The sequence below is a fragment of the Echiichthys vipera genome (genome assembly GCF_963691815.1).
Source record: "Echiichthys vipera genome assembly, chromosome: 17".
Classification (NCBI taxonomy): domain Eukaryota; kingdom Metazoa; phylum Chordata; class Actinopteri; order Perciformes; family Trachinidae; genus Echiichthys; species Echiichthys vipera.
The window spans coordinates 27,550,066-27,571,393 of record NC_139842.1 but is presented as its reverse complement, the minus strand read 5'-3'; the positions used below and the strand labels follow the sequence as shown (position 1 = coordinate 27,571,393).

Here is a 21,328-nt window from a genome sequence, read left to right as displayed (position 1 = left end):
CCAACTCCATTCTCGTGTCTCAAGTTGTTAATCGAATCATAAACAATGATCGCCGCTCTGAAGAGGAAGTGTTGGCCTGAATATCCACTGGCTACACTGGAGTCCCTGCCCCAGAGGCTTATCTGCCATCAGACAGGAAGCTGATGGGTTCAGGGACTGTACAACACCTACACAAAAAAAGTTCACTCTGTACAAGTAATAATACTGTTAATAGCGCATTAGAATTAAGATATACATAAATCATAAAATCATCCAAGGGTCTTATCGACTCTCCGGGACTTCTCCATTTATATGAAAAAAAATTGTCACGTTGCCTTATTTGATGAATGTATTTGCCGAAAAAGACCCTGGAATGATTTGACGCCGGAATTTCACTTTAATTCCGCCAGCAAAAGATCTCATTGTATGTGGCTAAAGGAACCATTGTCAGATAGAAAAAACGTGGCAGTGGATTCAGTCACAGATTGACCCCCACTCAACCAAACCATCATTTCATCTTCCCATCTCATCACATTCACATCTTGCAGCAGAGGTCAGTAGAGGGGTTCTAATTATGGACATCTGTTCTTGTTAGACACGTTCACATTTAGGACATCTGTCTTCCTTCTGTCTGTGTGTCAGCTCTGACAGCAGCAGCAGGAAGTGGCAGGCTGTCCATCTGCAGGCTGTTGTTGGATCAGGGGGCTGCTGTTGAGCAAAGCAACAAGCGGAGCGTGGCTCCCCTCTCCAGTGCTGTGAGACATGGCCACTGGCAGGTACAGTGGAACACACACACACACACACACACACACACACCACAGTAAACACATTTTACTTTGGTTCCTGCTCCAGACGTGTTAAACACCTGTCTCTGTGTGTCTCTCTCGGTCAGGTGGTGAAGCTCTTACTGAGCCACGGGGTGGAGGTGAACATGGTCGACCAGCAGGGTCGAACAGCTCTGATGATGGCAGCCTCAGAGGGACATATGACCACCGCCCAGCTGCTACTGGATCATGGTAACCACCTATGAATTGACAGTATTACCAACCACAGCAACAATGGGTGCAAGAGCTGTCACAAACTCAAAAACTCAAAAACATACATTTAGCCAAAGGGTGGAGCAAATGACCAAATTACGTTAACACAGAATTTGACTGACAGAAAAACAAAAAGAAAAGGATATAACAGAATTCTCTTAATGACCCCCTTCCCAACCTTCCCTTGATCTTTTTTGGTTTTCCATTTGCAAAAGTTGTGGCACCTTTTCTTAGTACCACCTTGGTCGAGGTTCCAGGCAAGCAGAGTCGATACTAAAGTGGCATGTGTTGTGAGATTCTGTTTGTGTGCAGGAAATGAGAGAAAGCTGTTTTAAAAGTGTTAAGTTACTGCTGATGAACAGCCAACATTTTCTGATTTAGCTAGGAAATTAAATCTGTTTATTCACTGATTTATAGCTCCTCTGCTTCGCCAGCTTCTAAAAAGCAACAGCAGACTTGCAATCTAAGAACAAGACTATCCGTAGTAATATTCTACACGTTCATGAATTTGGGTATATTTTATGAAACTAAAAAATTAGGTCATTGTCTACTGGCGGACCTCCATGCTTAAACCATCACCTTTGGCTGGACAACAGCAGCACACAGAGTTTCAGACAGTTTGTGATCAGAGCAGGAACACCGGAACAAACCACAACAACACATACAGTATGAGAGTTGCATCCAGATGATTCACTCTATGTTTCTGCAACATGAGAAATATTTGAATATTTACAAAATACACAGAGCTGTCATAGAGCTGTAGCTCTGAAAAGCCACTGAAGACACAACTTCAAGCAGGTAGCCACTTTAGCAGAAAAGCACATCCCTGTCATGCCGTGCCATGCTGTGCTGTGCTTGCCCTCTAGACTTCTAAGTTAAGGACTTCCAGTCTAAGTGCATTAAATGAGGAATAACTTGAAGCCGCTTTTTTTGTGTCCTCTGGACTATATTCTAAAACTACAGTCATTTTCTGAGAATAGTTTGAAATTAAGTTTGAGGACTGGTGGGTTAAATTAACTACATCTTAAAGGTTGAATAGGCTACACGGTGGTGTAGTGGTTAGCACTGTCGCCTCACAGCGAGAAGGTTAGAGGGTTTCGCATCCCGGCCTGGGCCTTTCTGCCTGGGTTTCCTCCGGGTTCTCAGGTTTCCTCCCACAATCCAAAGACATTCACATGTTAGGTTAATTGATTACTCTAAGAATTGCCCTTGTGAATGGGTGTCTGTCTCTGTTCGTCTCTATGTGTCCTGTGATAAACTGGCGTCCTGTCCAGGGTGTACCCCGTCTCACGCCCGATGTCAGCTGGGATTGGCTCCAGCCCCCTCGCGACCCCGGGATAAGCGGTTGAAGATGAATGAATGAATAAATTATTGAAGACTAGAATTAAAAGAAATACACCCCTAGGGCATTTTGAGTGGTACAGAATGAAAGTATTGCCTTTCCATAAAGAAATATATTTAGTCTGAATTAATCATTAAAAATTCTTTTGACAGGTTTGACATTGACTTTCTGTCCCGTTCTGTTTCCATAGTAGCCTACCAGCCAATAGCAGCTAAGATGACTTTTATCTTTACTTAGTTGTAACGTCTAACGCTAACAGCTAACGCTAACTGTCATTTAAACTCCTCTAATCCTTGTTTTTATGGTATGATTTGCTGGAGGGGATGGGTTCAAACAGGCTCAAACTGACTCCGGTCTCCTGTAGACTACTTTGCCAGGTCTGTCTCCAGGTTTTACACACCACTCAATGAAAGACTTCCAGTTGAATACTGGTTAACCCCAACTGTTGGAATTATTTTTTGGCACGGGATAAGCGGTTGAAGATGAGATGAGATGTGATGAGATGTTGCAACTACGATCTTTAGACACTAGATGGCGGTATTCTGCTAATTCTCCATATTCAACCTTTAACTTTAAAGTCAGTCATTCATGAATATGAATATGGATTTGAATAGTGTTTGTATTACTGTGATTTTTAAAAAAAGTTTAAAAAAGAAAATAGCCTGAACCCATTGATAAATTAAAGATTGTATTTGCTGGAGCATATTCTGAAAATATGGTGTTATTTATATGTTATATATATATATATATATATATATATATATATATATATATATATATATATATTATATATTATATTTATGGTAATTTTTCATCTATTGTAAACGTATCCACTCAGAGTAATTGTAATTTGTAAATTAATTTTTTTTAATATATTTATATATATTTTTAAAGATGATGGTGATAATGTTGTGTTGGTATCTATGGTGATTTACCGTATATTCAATGAATTGTATGAAGGCCTTGATGAAGACACGTTTGTGGAAAACATTTGCTCAGAACATGGAGATCAGTTGGACAGGTTTTAATCTTGGTGGATTTGCATTGAACACACATCGGCACTCCGCTGTATGTAAGAAATGCCGTTTAGTGTGAAACCAGTGTTGACTTTCATCGACGAGTAGCTTGTGTAACTTTACAGTAAAAACAAAGTATCAATAGATAAATAATTTATGAGTAAAAACAGTATTTCTGTTAACTATATAAAGTGAGAAGAGCAGAGGAGTGTAACTGTTGGCAGAATCAGTGCAGTTTAATGTACTTTGCCTTACCTCGTGATCATCACCAAACAAGTGACTATTAGTAACTGGCCTGTATTTGTTTATGCTAGCTATTATTTGAGTCCCAGACATGGAGATCAGTTGTCCTGGTGACACAACCTACTGAATGGTGCGCTTCCATGGTACCAGGGCTTCCGGACAATCAGGACAATCAGCGATGAGTTTTACTTGGCACATATAAAGCAACTGGTTTAGGAGACGCTGACATCTAAAGGGAACATTATCGAGGCTCTGGCTGTTGATGAGCGGCACCAATGGCTTATGATCAGTCTCAAGCCTGAATTCATCTAGGCCACACAGATACTTATCAAACTTTTCACAAGCCCACATGCCAGCCAGACACTCCTTCTCTATCTGGGCATAGTGTGTTTCAGCTTCTGAGAGACGTCTGGAGCAGTAGGCTACTGTATTTGTTTATGCTAGCTATTATTTGAGTCCCAGACATGATATAAATACAAGCTATTATTTGTGAATTTATAGTATAGTGTTTATGACAGGATTTGATTGAAGGTTGAATATGGAGAATGAGCAGAACACCACCATCTAGTGTCTCAGGATAGTAGTCGCAACAACAGAAAATAATTCCAGCACTCAGGTTGCCAGGTTCGTAGCCGTGTGTCAAGCGATCAGCCTGCTCCATGTCATTGATAAATCATACAGGGTAACCACTCATTTGGACTTATCCATTAATTTTACTACATTATTTACTACAGTACGTTAGCCAGTCTGTCTTCGAGTGCTTTGGAAACCATTAGCTAGCTCTCAACTTCCTTGTTTCTGTAGCCTGATTGTTGTGAGCAGAGCAGCAGCTTCCACAGCAGAGACAGTGAGGCTGAAGGCAGATGGAGACATGGAGAGACTGAGGTTTTCACAAAGATAGCTGTCAGGTAGTGGTGTGGTGAAAAATAATATGGAGAAAAGTACAGAGATGAACCACCTAGCTGTGCCAAACAACAGACAACCCTGGCAACCCGCAATGCCCAACGCTATTGGCTGCTACAATGGAAACAGAACTGGACAGCAAGTCATTGTAAACCAGTCAAAATATTTTTTAAATATTAATTCAGACAAAATATATTTTTTGTGGAAAAGCAATACTTTAATTCTGAACCCCTTAAAACACCCTGTGGGAGAATTGTTGTTTTTAAAAATATAGCTTTTGCTAAAGATTCTACATATTCAACCTTTAGGTCAGTCAGGTCCCCTATTCTAATTCTAAGACCTCTGACCCCAACATTGCCTTCAAAATCACTGTACACATAAATTAACCTGTTGGCCTCTCCTTTTTTAAGGGGCCTCTCTTGAGCAGACTGACAGAGAAGGGTTAACACCGCTGAGCTGGGCCTGTTTGAAAGGCCAGCTCCCATTGGTCAGAGAGCTGATTGAGCGAGGTGCAACCACAACTCATGCTGACCGCAGTGGACGGACAACTCTGGATCTGGCTGCCTTCCATGGTGACCCAGATGTGGTGTGTAAAACAGATGCAGTTGTGGTATTTACCATATTTTATAAATAGTGTGTTCGTCTCTGCCTCACCTGTCCTGCAAAGGACAATGTCATGTGTTTTTATTAGTAGAGTGAAAAAAGCTGTTGACAGGACCCCTTCCTTTTTAAAAAAGAAACATGAATCAATAAGAAACATTGTCCTTTTCTGTGTCAGGTGCAGCACCTGGTGGATCATGGTGCATCGGTGGAGCATGTGGACTGCAGCGGGATGCGTCCTCTGGACCGGGCAGTCGGCTGCAGAAACACTTCAGCAGTCATTGCTCTGCTCAAAAAGGGAGCCAAGATAGGTAGAAACATGCTTCAGTAATGTCATGATTCATTATATTATTTATTTTATTAATTCGAGAAACAGACAGAAAATTAGTGCAAGAGAGGCAGGACATCTAAGAAAGGTCCCCACCTATCTGGAATCATGACTAGCACAGGCAGCTCACACACATTTGGTAATTTGCTAAGCTTGAAATTGACTTTGCCTGTTTGTGTGGGATTCTAGTGTCCAGTGCAGAGCTCACAAGTCTACGGAGAGGAACTAGCTTCAAATGAGGCAGCATGATTTTAGTTGCTGGAAAATTAGACTTAAACTTTGCACTGAGAAAAGACATCTTAGAGCCATGTTTTGTTTTGTTTTGTTTTGTTATCATCATTCAGTGAAAATAATATTTCTTCCATGCACATGAACACTACGAAATGCATGGCAATCCATCCAGTTGTTGTTTAGGTATTTCAGTCTGGACCAAAGTAGCACACCAACTGACCAGACATAGAGCCACAGCACTGACATGGCTAATTAACAGCCTAGAGAGAGAGTTTATACCAGTGACCAATGGATCATGTAGTTTTAATTGTAGGAAATGTTTTTTCCGGCATTCATGCTGATTGGCTAATGGTGGCCATGATTTTTGGAGAGTACTATACTTGAATCATGTGCAGATATATTGGGGGATTTGGAGATGAAAGATGAATTGTGCAAATTGTCAAGTGAGTCAGACTCATGAGTACTGAGTTATGTAAGGGTTAATAACTGGCAAGGTGTCCATAATCAGGAACTAACAGGACCAACAGGACATTTTTCCTGAATATGGACACCTTGGTGGCATATATCATTTATGTAATGGAATTAATGTTGCCACAGCAACTTTACCATTGTAATGCAGAGAAGTTAATGTATTGTTGCCTTGGTTACGGACAGCGCTTTTCTTATGCCTATTTGTTTAGATGTTTGTGCTGTTATTAAACTAAATATAAACGGATCAAGCTGACCCTCGATCATTTTACATGGTGTCAGAAGTAGTTCCACAAACAACCAAGAGATAAATTAAGAAGACAGAAGGCAAGATGAAAAGAAATGCAAGTACAAGTGAGCTGCCTGATTTACACCATGGGCAACGAAACTGAAAAAAACATTTTCAAGTCATTCACGTTTTCTCAAGAGAAGGACTGCAATGATTTTGTCATCGTTATGGGGAAGTTTAAAGAGTACTTTTTTCCGAGGAGAAATATTATCAATGAACGGGCATGTTTTTACCAATGGGTCCAACAGCCGGGTGAGAAGGCGAATGTTTCATCAGAGCCCTGTATGATCTCAGAGCACTGTGAGTTTGGAGCAACTCGAGAGGAAAATATCCGCTACCGCATTCTCGTCGGGATAATGGATAAAGAGCTCGCCCGCGGGCTGCAGCAGATAGTCAGAGGAGGTCACAACACAAGTGAGTCGGCAAGGAGACACTGTGGGATCAGTACTGGAGATGCAGTTTAAATGTAAAAGCACAAACTGGAAACCACAACAGCAACAAGGGAAGTCAAAGGAAAGAAAATTGTTGGGAAATGAGAAGAAATGTGGCAAATGTGGAAAAACACAGCATAAAAGAGATGCAGAACTGGAGACTGGGCCAGAGTATGTGGCAGCAGGTCAGTGAATGAGGTCACAGAGACTGAGAGAGATGAGCAGACCTCTTATTTCCTGGGTTCAGTGTGTGGTGCTAATGAGAAAAGTAAACAGTGGACTGTGGAACTTCAGGTTGATTACTCTCCAGTAGAATTTAAAATTGTCACAGGAGCTGGTGTTGCTGTCATAAGGGAGGACATGTTTCACACACTGGAACCACCTGACATTCCTCTGGAAAGCCCAGGAGGTGAGCTGCTGTGTCTGGGCCGCTTTATTGCAACAGCAAGTCACAAAGTTAAAGAGTATCCCTTCACAGCCTACTTGGACGTAGAGTCAGCAATCTCCTCAGCCGGGCCCTGTCAGTGAGGGTGAACCTAGTGAGGCGAGTAGATGAGCTAAAATGCTTCACCAGCCATCTAACCCACAGTGAGCATGGTACTCTTAAAACTGAACCAGTCAAAAATCCAGTTAAGAGATGATACTGTACCATATGCTCTGCACACTGCACGCCGTGTGCCCTTTCCCATGTTACAGTAGGTGGAAGAAGGAGGGAGAAGGATGGTGTCATCGAGCGGGTGACACAACCTACTGAATGGTGCGCTTCCATGGTCCCAGTCCTGAAGAAGAACACAGGCACAGCCCGAATCTGCGCTGACCTGACAAAACTAAATAAGTCAGTCAAAAGAGTATGCTACATCCTTCCCACCTCAGACGAGATAACAGCCAAGCTGAGTAGTGCAACTCTGTTTTCTTCCATTGATGCTGCCGGTGGATTCTCAGAGCAGATCCCTCTGCATCCAGACAGCTGCAAGCTGACAACATTCATAACATCAGTTGGCAGATACTGTTTCAAAAGATTACCTTTTGGCACAACAAGTGCACCAGAGATCTTCCATTGGAAGATGCTGGAGACTCTAGAAGGACTGTAAGGCATGGCAGTCTTCATGGATGACATCCTAATCTATGGGACCTCGATGGAGCAACATGATGCCCGACTCGAGAAGGTGCTGCATCTTGTTGAGTTGGCAGGGTTGAAACTCAACAAGGAAAACGCTCCATTTGGCAGAGCCAGCTACGCTTCCTGGGTCAAGTCATCGACCAGTCAGGGGTAAGACCCGACCCTGACAGAGTGGAAGCCATAGACCAGCTGTCTCCGCCTGAAAATGTGCAGGAGCTAAAAAGAGTCCTCGGCATGGTAAATTACCTGGGGAGGTTCGTCCCAGCCCTTGCAGCGGTGGGACAGCCATTGCATGAGCTGCTAAAGAGCAAGAACATCTGGACCATCATCATGATTGTCCGGAAGCCCTGGTGCCATGGAAGCGCACCATTCAGTAGGTTGTGTCACCAGCTCAATGACACCATCCTTCTCCATCTTCTGTATTTCCACTTCCACCTTCTGTAACATGGGAAAGGGCACACAGTGGGCCTCATTTATCAAACTTGCGTGGAAACGGGTGCAGATCTGAGCGCATAATTGGTCGTAGGAAAGGACCCACGTGTGATTTATGAAACATTCGTATCTGACCAATCTCAGCGTATGAATGAGTGGGCCTTGATAAATGCGGCGGTTGAATTCGATCGTCATTAACATGTTACACCCCTAAATATTCCTGTTTTGGAGGCCTCGCCACTGAGGTCAAACATGGAGAGGAGAAACGCTGGTTAGAAAATAAACTTTTCCGACACACAGATCGGCATCCTGACATCCGAGATGGAGCAAAATAAGGACGTGCTTTTTGTCAGTCTTAAGAGAGGAATAAAAGGGGCCCATAAAAACACCGTATGGAAAAAAATAATGGAGGAAGTCAAAACGAAGCAGCGCTCCACTGAGACCCGAGTGCGCGTGTGCGCACTGTTGGACAGGTGTGCCGTATTCAGCACCCCTGCCCTCGCATTATAGCTGATATTCAAAAGATCCATTTAATTCATTTTATAATTATGGCTGCAGTTTATTTCCACAGAACATAAAAAAGGTGTTGTTTTGTGTTTGCTATTATCCAAGTTTGTGATTTTAAACTCTTTAAAATAGTTTAAAGACTGTAAGTAATCAATGGTCTGACCGTTGTGGGTTACCTGTATATAAACTACTCCTATAGGTGGAAACAACCGCCTTCTGATCCAGAATATCACCTATAATGCGAGGGGTGCATTTCACGGCCGGGGTGCTGAATACGGCACAACACTGGCGCCATTGGTGGGTCATTAGGTATTCCGTAAGAGGATACCTTTGTCATTTAGAAGAACCATACCAAGATGTTAATCGTCTGATACCTTGTTTGATTTAATGCAATTTATCGAGGGTAGCCACGAACCAAGGAGATGGCTCTGCAGTGCGTCTTGCTGCAGCCACGCGCCAACACATTCATTCATTCCTTCAATGTCGGGGTCGCGGGGGGCTGGAGCCCAGCTGTTTTGATATTTAAAAGAATTGTGTGTCCCCCCCTGGTCACCTGGCCACAACGTTTAAAAGCGACAGCTTGGCATCACAAATCACCTGTACATTTATCGAGTGGTAGTTTTGGCGATTGATGAATGCGTTATCATTCATGGATGGTGCCTTCAGACGCACATGAGTACAATAAATCGCTCCAACCACATTTTTTTTTTTTTTAATTCGTTTTAAGAATCCGTTTTTATCTGTTCTTAATATGTGACTGCTTATGCTTAATGACAGCTGACGTTTGTTCATTATTTCCAGACAGATTTTGCTGTGCTGCACCGCAAATCCACAGGCTGAAATGTGCGTACACGACCTGAGACCAGACGTGAGATTTGATCGTCCAAATTGATAAATGCCGACGTTCTCCAGGAAATGGTCGTACGCACGTTTTTCTGCCGTACGTTCGTTTGATAAATGAGGCCCAGTGTGTCCTTTGTGACTGGCTGTTGCATTAAAGCGGCCCAGACACAGCAGCTCACCTCCTGGGCTGTCCAGAAGACGTGTCCTCACTTATGACAGTGACACCAGCTCCTGTGACAATTTTAAAAATTCTACTGGAGAGGAATCAACTCTTAGTTGCACAGTCCATTGTTCACACACTGAGCCCAGAAAATAAGAGGTCTGCTCAGCTCTCTCAGTCTGTGACCTCATTCACTGACTTGCTGCCACATACTCTGGCCCAGTGTCCCATTCTGTGACAGTAGGTAGCTCTTTCTGCACAGCAATTTTCATCTCTTTTATGCTGTGTTTTTCCACATTTGCCACATTTCTTCTCATTTCCCAACAATAGTCTGTCATTTACTTCCCACTTCTGATCCCATGTAAAAATGGTCCAGGGTTGGCTTGATCTGTTTTTATTTACTTTATTGACAGCGCAAACATCTAAACAAACCAGCATAAAAAAAGCATCTTCGTAACCAAGGCAGCAACTGCTCTGTGTTAGAATGTTACCGTTGCTGTGACATTACTTTCATATATAAAACTATATATGGAAACAGGAATTGCAGAGGAGTTTGAAAGTTACCGTTTGCTGTTAGCCATTCCAGCTAAGTAAAGATGAAAGTTGTCTTAGTGATCAAGGAGAAATGTAGCCAATTGGGTGTGCGTTTTAATGGCTTTGAACTCCTTTCTCTCTGTCCATGGAGTGAATGGTTGGCCTATATTGACTCTGGTTTTTGCCCGTCTCCGGTCACTCAGCTGCTGGGACAAATAATGCCCCTTCACTGAGGCTACGAAGCAGCTGCAGGATTGGCAAACTCCATTTTACCCAGTGCCAGCTACAGTTGCTGCACCCAACAACAGACAACCCTGGCAACCAGCAACGGCCAACGCTATTGGCTGCTACAATGGAAACAGAAAGTCATTGTCAAACCCGATAAAAAAAAAAATGCAAATATTAATTCAGACTAAATATATTTATGTTCAGGTTTTCCACGGACCCACCAATTAGCTAGTTGATCTGGTCAAGGATGGAAGTCTGGGTTTTCAAGACAGTCACCGATATCCCCCTCTCTGCCATGTCTGCTGTCACAGTGTGTCCTTCGTGGTAATACACCCTTAGTCTGGTCACGAACGGGGTCTGAAATCTTATATTTATTTCCTTGAGGGCGGCTTTCGCTTCTGCATACTCCTGCCGCTTCCTCAGCATCTCCGGTGCATAGTCTTGATCTAGGTGTACCCTTTTCCCCTGAAAGTCAAAGCCTTTCTCCTGCCGGGTGGGCAGGTCCTCCACAAAATAAATCCCTGAAGCCGCATTTTCTTCTGCTCCTTCTTTCACCACATATATTCTGAGGTTTTCGTGTCTCAAACACCCCTCTAAATCAGTCAGTTTAGCCTCCATCTGTCCATGAGGTTTGACCTGCTCCGATAAAACATCCTCCGTTGACTGGATCCGGGTCTCAGTCGTAGCAATTCCCTCCTCTGCTTCTCCCACTCTTATATTTCTTTAATGTCCTCTCTAATGCCATTTAGTTGCTGACACGAAACATTTCTGAATCCTTGCAGCTCTTTCAGGATCAAGCCCAAGTTAACATTGCGTATTGGCTCCAAGTCTGTGTCCGGCTGCACGTCGTCCTCCATGTTGCTGCTAGTCTTCTTCTTTGTAGAGGTTTTTACGCTGTGCAGGATTTTTCTTCACTTTTTATGCAATCTTGTTAACCTACTAAATCTACCCTTTTTTGAACACATCTACGACTGAATATGAGTTATATCAGGCAATAGTTTAAATTATTACTGTCTGGAACCTGTCGTTTTATGCTGCCACCATGTAGCCCGTCAGACCGGAAGTCCCTCATGTCACACTCTTAGGCCTAGTCTACACGAACACAGGTATTTTTGAAACCAAACTTTTTTGACCCCCGATTACAAAAAAAAAATTGCCGTCCACACCACTGCTGTGATAAAAGTATCACGTCCTCCATGGTCACATCTAGAGTGCTCCCCAAGTCTCCATGGATACAACTTGCTGTTTACCGTTACAATTGCGTTTTTCCTGTGCAGACATAACTGCTGAAACTGGACATTTTGAAAAAAATCTCCCTGGACTCCAGTTTGAGGAGCCCATAACTGCGGTTACATGTGGATGAAAGGACAAACCCAGAGAAACATACGGTTTCAAAAATACCCATGTTCGTGTGGATGGCCCCTTAAAGAAACTAAATAAGATAATTTCCTAAAATGTTGAACTGTTCCATTAAAATAGAGTGGTGAAAAATGTGTAAAGAGAAAAGGGCACTGCTCATTCTGTGTGCTTGTGTGTGTGTGTGTGTGTGTGTGTGTGTGTGTGTGTGTGTGTGTGTGTGTGTGTGTGTAGGACCAGCGACGTGGGCCATGGCGACCTCTAAACCAGACATCTTAATGGTTCTGCTCAGTAAACTAATCCAAGAAGGAGACCAACTGTACAAGGTAACACACACCAGTTCATACTTAATCATACACTGTTATGTCCCGAAAGGTAGTCAAATGGAAAGCATGCTCGCCACAAAAACAACGAAGACAACAGAGTTGAAAATACTGACAAACAAAGTCCAAAACACAAAGCTACAGTGTTCTGTAATCACCGTCCTTTTTGGTAACACCTACCACAAAGTATATGGTCATCACACCGCACGGTCAGCTGCCTGCCAGCACACAAAACAGAGTGAGATATGAGAGAGAAAAAGAGGGCCCCCAGGATCTCCTGTCTGTCTTTTCTCCTTGAGCTGATTAAGTCCAGGTGTTTTTAATCAGCTTTACCAGCCTGGGTTAGCTGTGACACGAAATATGCTCTCTTTTAGCGTTGCTGTATTGCCATGGTAACCTGTGCTTTCAACCAAACCTGGTCAGGAGGATGTTTTCAGCTCAGACTTAGAGCTTACCGTGCATTCACACCAAAAGCAATTGAGGTGATGAAAGCGTCAAGCTGCCATTCAAAAGCAATGTAAATGACACAATGACACATGATGTTGCTTCGGACGATGTTTCTGAGCGATAAGAGCCATGCGATGAAGCGCCCATTGCGTCTATCGCCTCATCGAGTGTGTCGCTTGAAGGTGAAAAATTTGAACTTTTCAAGTGACATCGCGTGAAGCTGCGCCGCGACAGCCAATCAGCGTTGAGATTGTGGTAAGCATCATCAAAGTTCTCTGTGAAACAACCAGGGGCTCACTGGGCTCACCAAAGCCAGTCCTTGGGGGAAACCAGACTGTTCATATGTATATAATATAATGGATATAACTATGAACTGTGGGTGGCGGCGACGTGCCTTTAGGCATCTAGTCTGCCGGAAATCCAGAAGAAGAAGAAGAAAGCCGTCAGTGGAGAGTGAAGCGTACTGTATCCCGGTCTGATCTACCGGGGATCGGGCAGCAGCCTGTACAGCTACGGAGGTTAAATCACTGACAACCTGATCTCACTACAACACAACGGCCCTTTTAAGAGCCACACACTTCCTCTGAGAGCTCATTTCTGTTCTTTTAGAAGCATTCAGATCCCTGGTTAGCACTGGCATAACGTCCATTTAGCATAACAGCAGAGTAGTCTGAGCCGGGGCCTAGCTTCAGTTAGCTAGCTTCCTTGGCTGCTACCCGCCAGTGACGTGCGGTCAGGGGAGGCAGGTGAGGCTGCGCCTCCCCTGTCATGAGAGGAAAAATAAACGAAATAATAAAAAAACACAAGTATTAATATTTGTCCTCTGGACTATGATTTTGGTGTGGTTCTTAATGTATTTTGACCATTTTTATAGTAAAAATGGTAGAAAATTCTGTATTTCCTGCTTAAATAAACAGAGTCTCTTCGGAGAGGAGAGGTGAGGCACGGACAGCCGTGCCTCCCTCCAGATTGCGCAATCACTCACAAACTGGATTGAGCGCGTCCAAACGGCGCGTGCTTGTTCCCATTTCTGTGTATGTTTCCAATATGATGGTTGAGGACACTTTTGTGTAATAAAAGTATACGTCTTCTTTTCCATGGTGTTCAGTAATGTATTTTACGTATGTGTGTAATATTTACATCTTATTGATACGACATAAATCCACAGGGAAAATGCTGCCTTGAGGCAGGCAGTACCTCTGCCTCAAGGAAGGCGGCGATAGTGAGCTGCCTTATAGCCACCAGCCAGGTCAGGGTGAACTCTAACCTGTGTGCAAAAAGTAAACACAAGAAGTATGCTGTGCGACGCTGTAGAGCTTAGAGACAAGCTGTCATTTCTCACCCTGAAAATGGAGGATTTGATTTCTAAACTAAGAGATTTTTCAAAGCTGGACTTTCAGTCAAAGCAAGAAGTCATTTACAAGTAAAGGTAAGATATACTGCAATATACAGTGGCCCTATGTTTTAAAATGGTTTTCAGCATCCTATTGGCTCCTATTCTCTCCTTTTCTCTCATCCTATCCTATTGGCATCCTACTGTATGTTTGTAAATCTGACTTGTGAGTCAGTGCCTCCCCAACCCCAACCCTCACTGCACGTCACTGCTACCCGCGATAGATGTGAATGAAGCGATGATCAAAAATGTGACAAATTTAATCGCCTCCATCGCTTTTGGTGTGAATGCATGGTTAGACCTAGACTTCCCGGTTAGATCGACTACTTAAAGCTTAGGGCAGCTTCCTAGCCTTCCTTTATGACGGATACAGGTTCATCAGAGGGTATTCACTATTTGATCTTCCTTTTTGGACCTTATGTGGAAAATGCTACACAAAGAAGCCGTGCACTTAGTGTTGAGCAGTGTGCCCGTTTCACTGTGATTCTTTGCCATGGGTACATATAATCATGCAGTTGGTGATGCTGTCAGTGCATCAGTCTTTAATTCTGTGTGCAGGGTTCGTTTCCCATGCGAAGTTGTTATGCGCAGTTTAAAAGTTCCAATTCTTATGTCACATGGAAAAATTATCTACTATGGAATTATGGCCAGTGTGGTGTATTACACCTTTGTATTCCCTGAAATATAAAATAAGTCAGGTTGGACATTTTTGAATTTTAAAATCAGAATCACTCTATTGATCTTCAGTGAAATATGCGGCCCTAGATCTATCCAAAGGGTGAGTCAAATGACGAGATACACACCCTCTTTATGAAAACGCTCATTAAAACTAAAGCAGAAACCCTGTCTTGACAAATTAACTCTAACGTGAGTTTGGTGGTACCATTTTTGTCAATCAAGGTTATTCAAAGATGCACATTTATTTGATATTGTAAGTTTTGTGTTTGTGTGTGTATTTGTAGCAAGGTAAAGAGAGGGAAGCTGCTCACTCTTATCAGTCAGCTCTTCATAAGTTTCCAGGGGACGAGCTGAAGACATTCAGACGGCTGAGAGTATGTGTGCTGCTCAACCTGTCTCGATGCCACCGCAAGATGAACGTGAGTCTCTCTCTCTCTCTCTTGGATAAACAGTTTCATCTCTCACAGTCTTCTGTCCTTCATCTTGATGTACCATCCTGAAATAATTTAATTTGCTTGCAGGATTTTGGCCTTGCTGAGGAGTTTGCGACCAAGGCACTAGAGCTAAAAGCTAAATCCTACGAAGCTTTTTATGCCCGAGCCCGGGCTAAATGTGGACACAGGTAACCAAGGCAACATAAGGACCTGGCCTGGCTACAATCACACACATATTTACATTTGAATATTCATTAATATGTTATGTCTCCTTTTTAAAAATAAACAAATACAAGTGGTTGACCAAACTAACCGTAACAAAATCATGAACTGCTCCCTTTAAGTGAATGATGCATTGATCGTATAGGTATGTCTTTTTCTCAATGTCCACCTCTGTGTTGGGACCACCAGCATTAATTAGTAAGAGGGGCCTTTTACTTTTCTTTTTTTCTTTGACAAAAAATGCAGTGGTTCACTCCACTCTTATTTCCTGTGAAAGAGAACAAAATCATTGCTGGCTCATTAAAGTATTCTAATGGTATAGTATCGTGAGCAATGAAGACCAAAAGCATCAAGGCTTTTTTCTTGGACAACTTGGATAGTTTTTTGGTGAGCCTCGAATCCATCTGGATCCACAAGCCGAAAAAAATAGAGATAAGCTAGGAGGCAGGGGCTGCCACAAGAAGACAAGTATGCCTTTGCATGCTTGTGGGGTACCAAATGTAGATATTCTGTAGGGGTTTACAACCTTTATCTGCTGCTTTCTTGAGCTAATGGTGCTAACTCACCTCTAAAGAAGCTAAGCGTTCAGGTCACTGGGACAAGGGCATATCCACACACTTTGAAAGTTCCACTGTAGCTTAGCATGACTGGGGTAGCCAGTTTCAAGTTGTTGCCATGTGAGGCACTACGAGGCAGAGAGGCTGTCTACTGACAGAAAAAGACTTAAATGTTTGGCTTTCCTTTACACAATGCTTGTACTAAGGCAAGACATAAGGAGCAGCGACACCATGCTTTTAATCAACCATATCAACATTAATTCTTGTCATCAGTGTTGTGGAAAAAGTTGGTTAACAAAGTCACGCTCCTATCAAAATTCTCAATGGCATACAAAGACACAATAAACCATCCATAGGTGACTTGGCTGGGAACCGGAGGGTCCCTAGTTCGAGTCCCTTTGTGGACCATGAATGGAGCGTGGACTGGTGGCTGGAGAGGTGCCAGTTCATCTCCTGGGCACTGCCGAGGTGCTGTTGAGCAAGGCACCGAACCCCCAACTGCTCAGGGCGCCGGTCACTGGCAGCCCCCTTGCTCTAACAACATAATAGAGTGCAAATTGAATTTCCCCATTGCAGGACAAATAAAGGGATTCTTCTTCTAGTCATACATGTATCACAGGATAAGGGAACAGAAAGGGCAATGTCTTGTACTATCTCAAAGGAAATGCAGGATTCATGCTTAATATAACTGCACAATGTTCCTGTGTCTTTACAAGAAATACCAGAACCATGGGGTTAAAATCTGAATCTAAATCTAAAATCTAGGGCTAAAATCTCTTCTGTGCACCACACACATCATGTTCTAGATGTGTGACTTCTGGTTAACCGAAATAGGAGTAATGTGTTTATCAGGGTTTGACCGAAACGATATCATAATTATAAATTCCATCACATCAGTCTTTCACAACTTTAGGATTTAGTTGCATTCTAATTCCTAGTACTTGTCTTGCAGTGAATTATGCTTTAAATATAATGGTAGTACTGTGCACAACACTGTATGCTAAGCGTTAAACCTGGCTCAATAATCCACTACAGGCAAGTTTGGACCACTAGACTTCTTTGCATCCATTATTGCAGCACTATTTTTGTCATCTTCTGAAATCTTATTTCTCTCTTTGCTTTTGCTGTCCCTCACCATACAGACAGTTCCATGCAGCCCTGGAGGACCTGGTTGAGGCAAGCCGCCTGTGCCCATCCAACCGGGAAATCCAGCGCTTGCTATCCCGGGTCAATGAAGAGTGTCTGCAGGTTGCACAACAACAAGAATCTCCCCCTCCTTCATCGCATCCTGTTTCTCAGCAAAGTGTGACTTTGTCTATCAATGAGGCCATGTGCAGAGATTCAGGGTGTCTGCAGGTGCAGTACAGGGAGGGGCTTACTGAGGAGGAAGAGGAGGAGTCGAGTCACAGGAAAGAAGATGTACCTCCTCACTCCTCCTTCCCTCTACCTGGGGTTCAAAACCCTGACAACCTCTGCCTCCGTGGGGCTCCATCACCCTCCTCTCTCTCCCCCACTCACCTGTTTCGTCAAATCCCCAGCCCCACCCACTCTCCCTCCTCTACTCCCAGTCACTCTGCGCTTCCTCCTCCGTCCTCCTCCTACCACCATTTCAACAATCCACAGCGACCAAGCCCAGTGTCAGAAAGTATGCCTGCATTGACAGCAGATGGAGGTCTGCACCACCATCCGCAGTCCATATCTGTGCTCCACCACTCAGAGCCGAGCCAAGGTGTGCAGCAGCATCACCACCTGTCCAATCAGAGATCCTCCCAAAAGCAGAACTCTGTTCAAGGACAGTGGCTCCAACCAGCCAAAGTCCAGGCTGTCAGAACCAGTCAGCCCAGTCCCTCAGCACACACCAGCATGATTTTGGGATGTTCTGCTTACTGCCAGTTTTGCCACCTGCCACAAGAACTGGCCGAGCTGGGTGAAGGCATTTGCCCGAACACCCTGGACGTCAGGCCTTGCCTGCAGGTCCAGGCTGGTCTGAGCTCTGGAGCTTCATTTCCACCGGATGTTGTAGATGTTGACTTTGTTTGCCAGGAAAGACCTACTTCTGCCCATGGGAGAGAAGGAGGAGGGGATAGGGCAGGTATAAATCGATTTGCCCAGGTCCATCAGTTCAGTCGCAACCAATCCAAAACAGCCTACTATCCTATGGAAGTTACTGAAACAACAGTGGGGCCTCCTGATAGCCTTCCACCATCGCACGATTACCAATATTTTCATCAGGGGGGCCTAAGACGCCCGCTCAGTTCCCACCCAACCTCTTCACCTGGTCTTGTCCACTCCCAAAGTATCAGCGCCCGTTTCTCCAGCAGCAGCAGCCTTGCTGGTGGGCAAACTGCTAACCACAGCCCAGGCTTCAGAACCTCAGTGTCTTCCCAGCACATGGACTTACCTTCAGATCTGGCCTCTGTGGGAGGGGTTACTGGTTACCATGATGACCTTTTCCTGATCTCCTCTCCCCAGTCAGAAATATGCATGGTAGGAGGAGGGACTTATCCTGGAGAGGCAGGCCATTCATCGAGGAACTCTCCTTTTATGGGTGTTATTGACAGGACCGCAAGGGTCCACCAGCAGTATCCACAACAGGCTCCTTCCACTTCTGTGTTCTGTCTAAGCCCTTCTCGCTCCTGGGCTGTGTCTTCAGTGGACATGGTTGTCACATCACCGGGCAAAACTCCCACCAATCAAGGAAGCTTCGGTCAACCCCAGCCGTCCTCAATTGCCTACCACAACCGCAGCAACAACAATGCCCACGATGACAACCAGCTGGACTACTACCCTCAGGGTGAAGGCTCAGTGCAAGTTGCAAGTCAGAATCCCTCCTACCTGGATGTGAAGCTGGATCGAACACTGCCAGTGATCCATAGCTACTTAGACAGACTGAGTGAAAGACAGATGGCCCCTACCTCTCCTGTCAAAGCAAAAAGACCCTTTGTAGAGTCCAATGTATAGAGAAAGGTTTTAATGTGAAGTCAGAGAGCAGGGAGAAGGGCTAATAAAAGGTTGTTGAAAAGAAATGAGTGCACTCATATATTCCAATATTCAAGGAGGGAATTAGTTACTAGTTTGTATGACATGTAATTCAGACGGGCAAGGCACAATAAACGTTCAAAAGGGGGAAACAGCACACACTCTTCTTGGCGGTATTCCTGGTGTATGGTTGCACTTGGTAGTATGCACTCATACACACAAAAAAATTATTGAAGTTGTGTGAAGAAAATAGGCAGCTTGAGAGAGAAGTTCAAATCCTGCCAAAGTTTTCACTTCCATACACCTGGCCATGCTTGTCGGATTGTCGGTTTCAGAAACGACAAGCACTTGCTTTGAAACACACCAACTCCTTTATTATTCAGATCGGATAGTGAGACACAGAAGTTAAACATATAAGTTTGATATGGAACATATTCCCTGTTATAGGTCAGGTCTATCAATTAACCAGCCAGAGACAAAGAAAAGAAGCAAGGACAAAAGGAATGAGGGAAGGTCATGAGATAGATACTGCCAATACAAAGCACAATGAGTGACTTTTTTTCACATAGAACATAAAAATAGAAACCTTATTTTATAAGACACAAAAAAGAAGTGACTTTGCTCACATCTCTAACTACTTGTGTGTGATGGCAATCTGTAAAAATGCCTTTAATGTTACTGGGCCTTTTTTTTTGCTTTTTAGCCTTGTATGTATGTCATCCTAAAATTCCTAATTTAAGCAAACCACAAGGATCCCAAGTGATATACCAGGACCCTTTACTCTTGTTGCCTAGAAACACCTTCACTAAATCAACATAAACCAGGAGTTTGTTAAACCCCTCCCCCCAAAGCAGTGGTTGTCCAATCAGAGCTTTGCAACCATAAGGGCACAACGGCAACAGGTCTCAATACTAACTTTTTGAGACAGGCAACCATTCAAACTCACATTCCTGTCCACGGGCAATTTAGCATAATTAATTAACCTAACACCTGCATGTCTTTGGACTATGGGAGGAAGCTGGAGAACCCGTAAAGAACCCACGCAGACACGGGGAGAACATGCAAACTCCACACATCCCTACAGGCCCCAGTTTAATCATACATGAATTAATATTTATACATATGTTCCATCAAAGGCAACCAGAGCCCAAGCATTGATTACTGTTCAAGTTCTGGAGTTCCATCATGTTGAAGCAGTGCTTCAAGCTGCAGCTCCTTAATTCAGCCAGCAAAAGTTTTATTGCATATGGCAAAAGCAACCATTGTCAGATAGAAAAAATAAATCTGCTTTCTACCAACAAAAAAATCAATTTGTCATTGTAAACTGTATAAAGTATACGCCGTGTGAGTATGTGTAGCAACAGTAACAAGAGAAGTGGGTTAGCTAATAATCTATTCCAGGACTAGTTTTCCAGAGTGTGTGTGACTAAGATGGGACTGGAAAGTATCACTAAGATTTCTTTATTGTAGACTTAGACTTAGACTTCTCTTTATTGATCCTTTAGGATTACTCCCACACGGAAATTGAATTTCCAGCAGCTTACAAAAACACAAGGGAGGTATAGGATAACCAATAAACTCTTAGTCAAATATATATGATGTAGATGTAAGACTACATGTACTAATGAAATCAGATAAGTTATATGTAGAGGAAATGTATAAGATAAAATATGTTTGACACGACAGAAATGAGCAGTAAGATTAAATGATTGCACTTAAGTGGTGGATAAAGTTGGTGTCAAGGGGGAGGTGTGTAGAGGGAAGAAGGAGAGATGGCTGCAGCAAGGGTGGGGGTGGGGGGAACAAGGGCTGGTTAATCCTGTTGAAGAAGTCATTCAGCTCGTTTGCACTCTCCATTGTCCCCCCTGTAGTTCTGGTCTTTGTGTTGTGACTTGTGATGGTCCTCACACCTTCCCAGACCTCCCTGATGTTGTTCTCATTCAGCTTCTGCTCCACCTTTCTCCAGTCGCTCTCCTTAGCTTCCCTCACACAGTGTTTCACCTCCTGCTGTGCTGCCTTCATGGTCTCCCTGTCCCTGCTCCTGAAGGCAGCCTTCATCTTGTTGAGGACAGCCTTAACTCAACAAGGCAGCCTTCAATGACACAGCCATTGTGGGAGACAGAGAGGAGGAGTATCGAAGTCTGGTGGGGGACTTTGCTCTCTGGTGCCACACTGACCACCTACAGCTCAACACCTCAAGGACGACGGAGTTAAGGCTTTTAAGCATATTTTATGCACACCAATGCCT

The 21,328-nt window shown here is 43.7% G+C and overlaps 1 protein-coding gene across 1 annotated transcript in view; it reads left to right on the top strand.

Moving 5' to 3' along the window:
- Positions 1-19,472, top strand: part of tanc2a (tetratricopeptide repeat, ankyrin repeat and coiled-coil containing 2a) — a 102,533-nt gene extending 83,061 nt beyond the window's left edge. Inside the window, exons 20-27 of the mRNA XM_083931424.1 lie at positions 622-755; positions 872-995; positions 4,931-5,106; positions 5,299-5,431; positions 12,282-12,373; positions 15,173-15,307; positions 15,410-15,510; positions 17,244-19,472. Coding sequence (XP_083787550.1) covers positions 622-755; positions 872-995; positions 4,931-5,106; positions 5,299-5,431; positions 12,282-12,373; positions 15,173-15,307; positions 15,410-15,510; positions 17,244-19,062 — 2,714 coding nt within the window. The 3' untranslated portion in view covers positions 19,063-19,472. The remainder of the gene's footprint in view (positions 1-621; positions 756-871; positions 996-4,930; positions 5,107-5,298; positions 5,432-12,281; positions 12,374-15,172; positions 15,308-15,409; positions 15,511-17,243) is intronic.
- Positions 19,473-21,328: the final 1,856 nt, after the last annotated feature.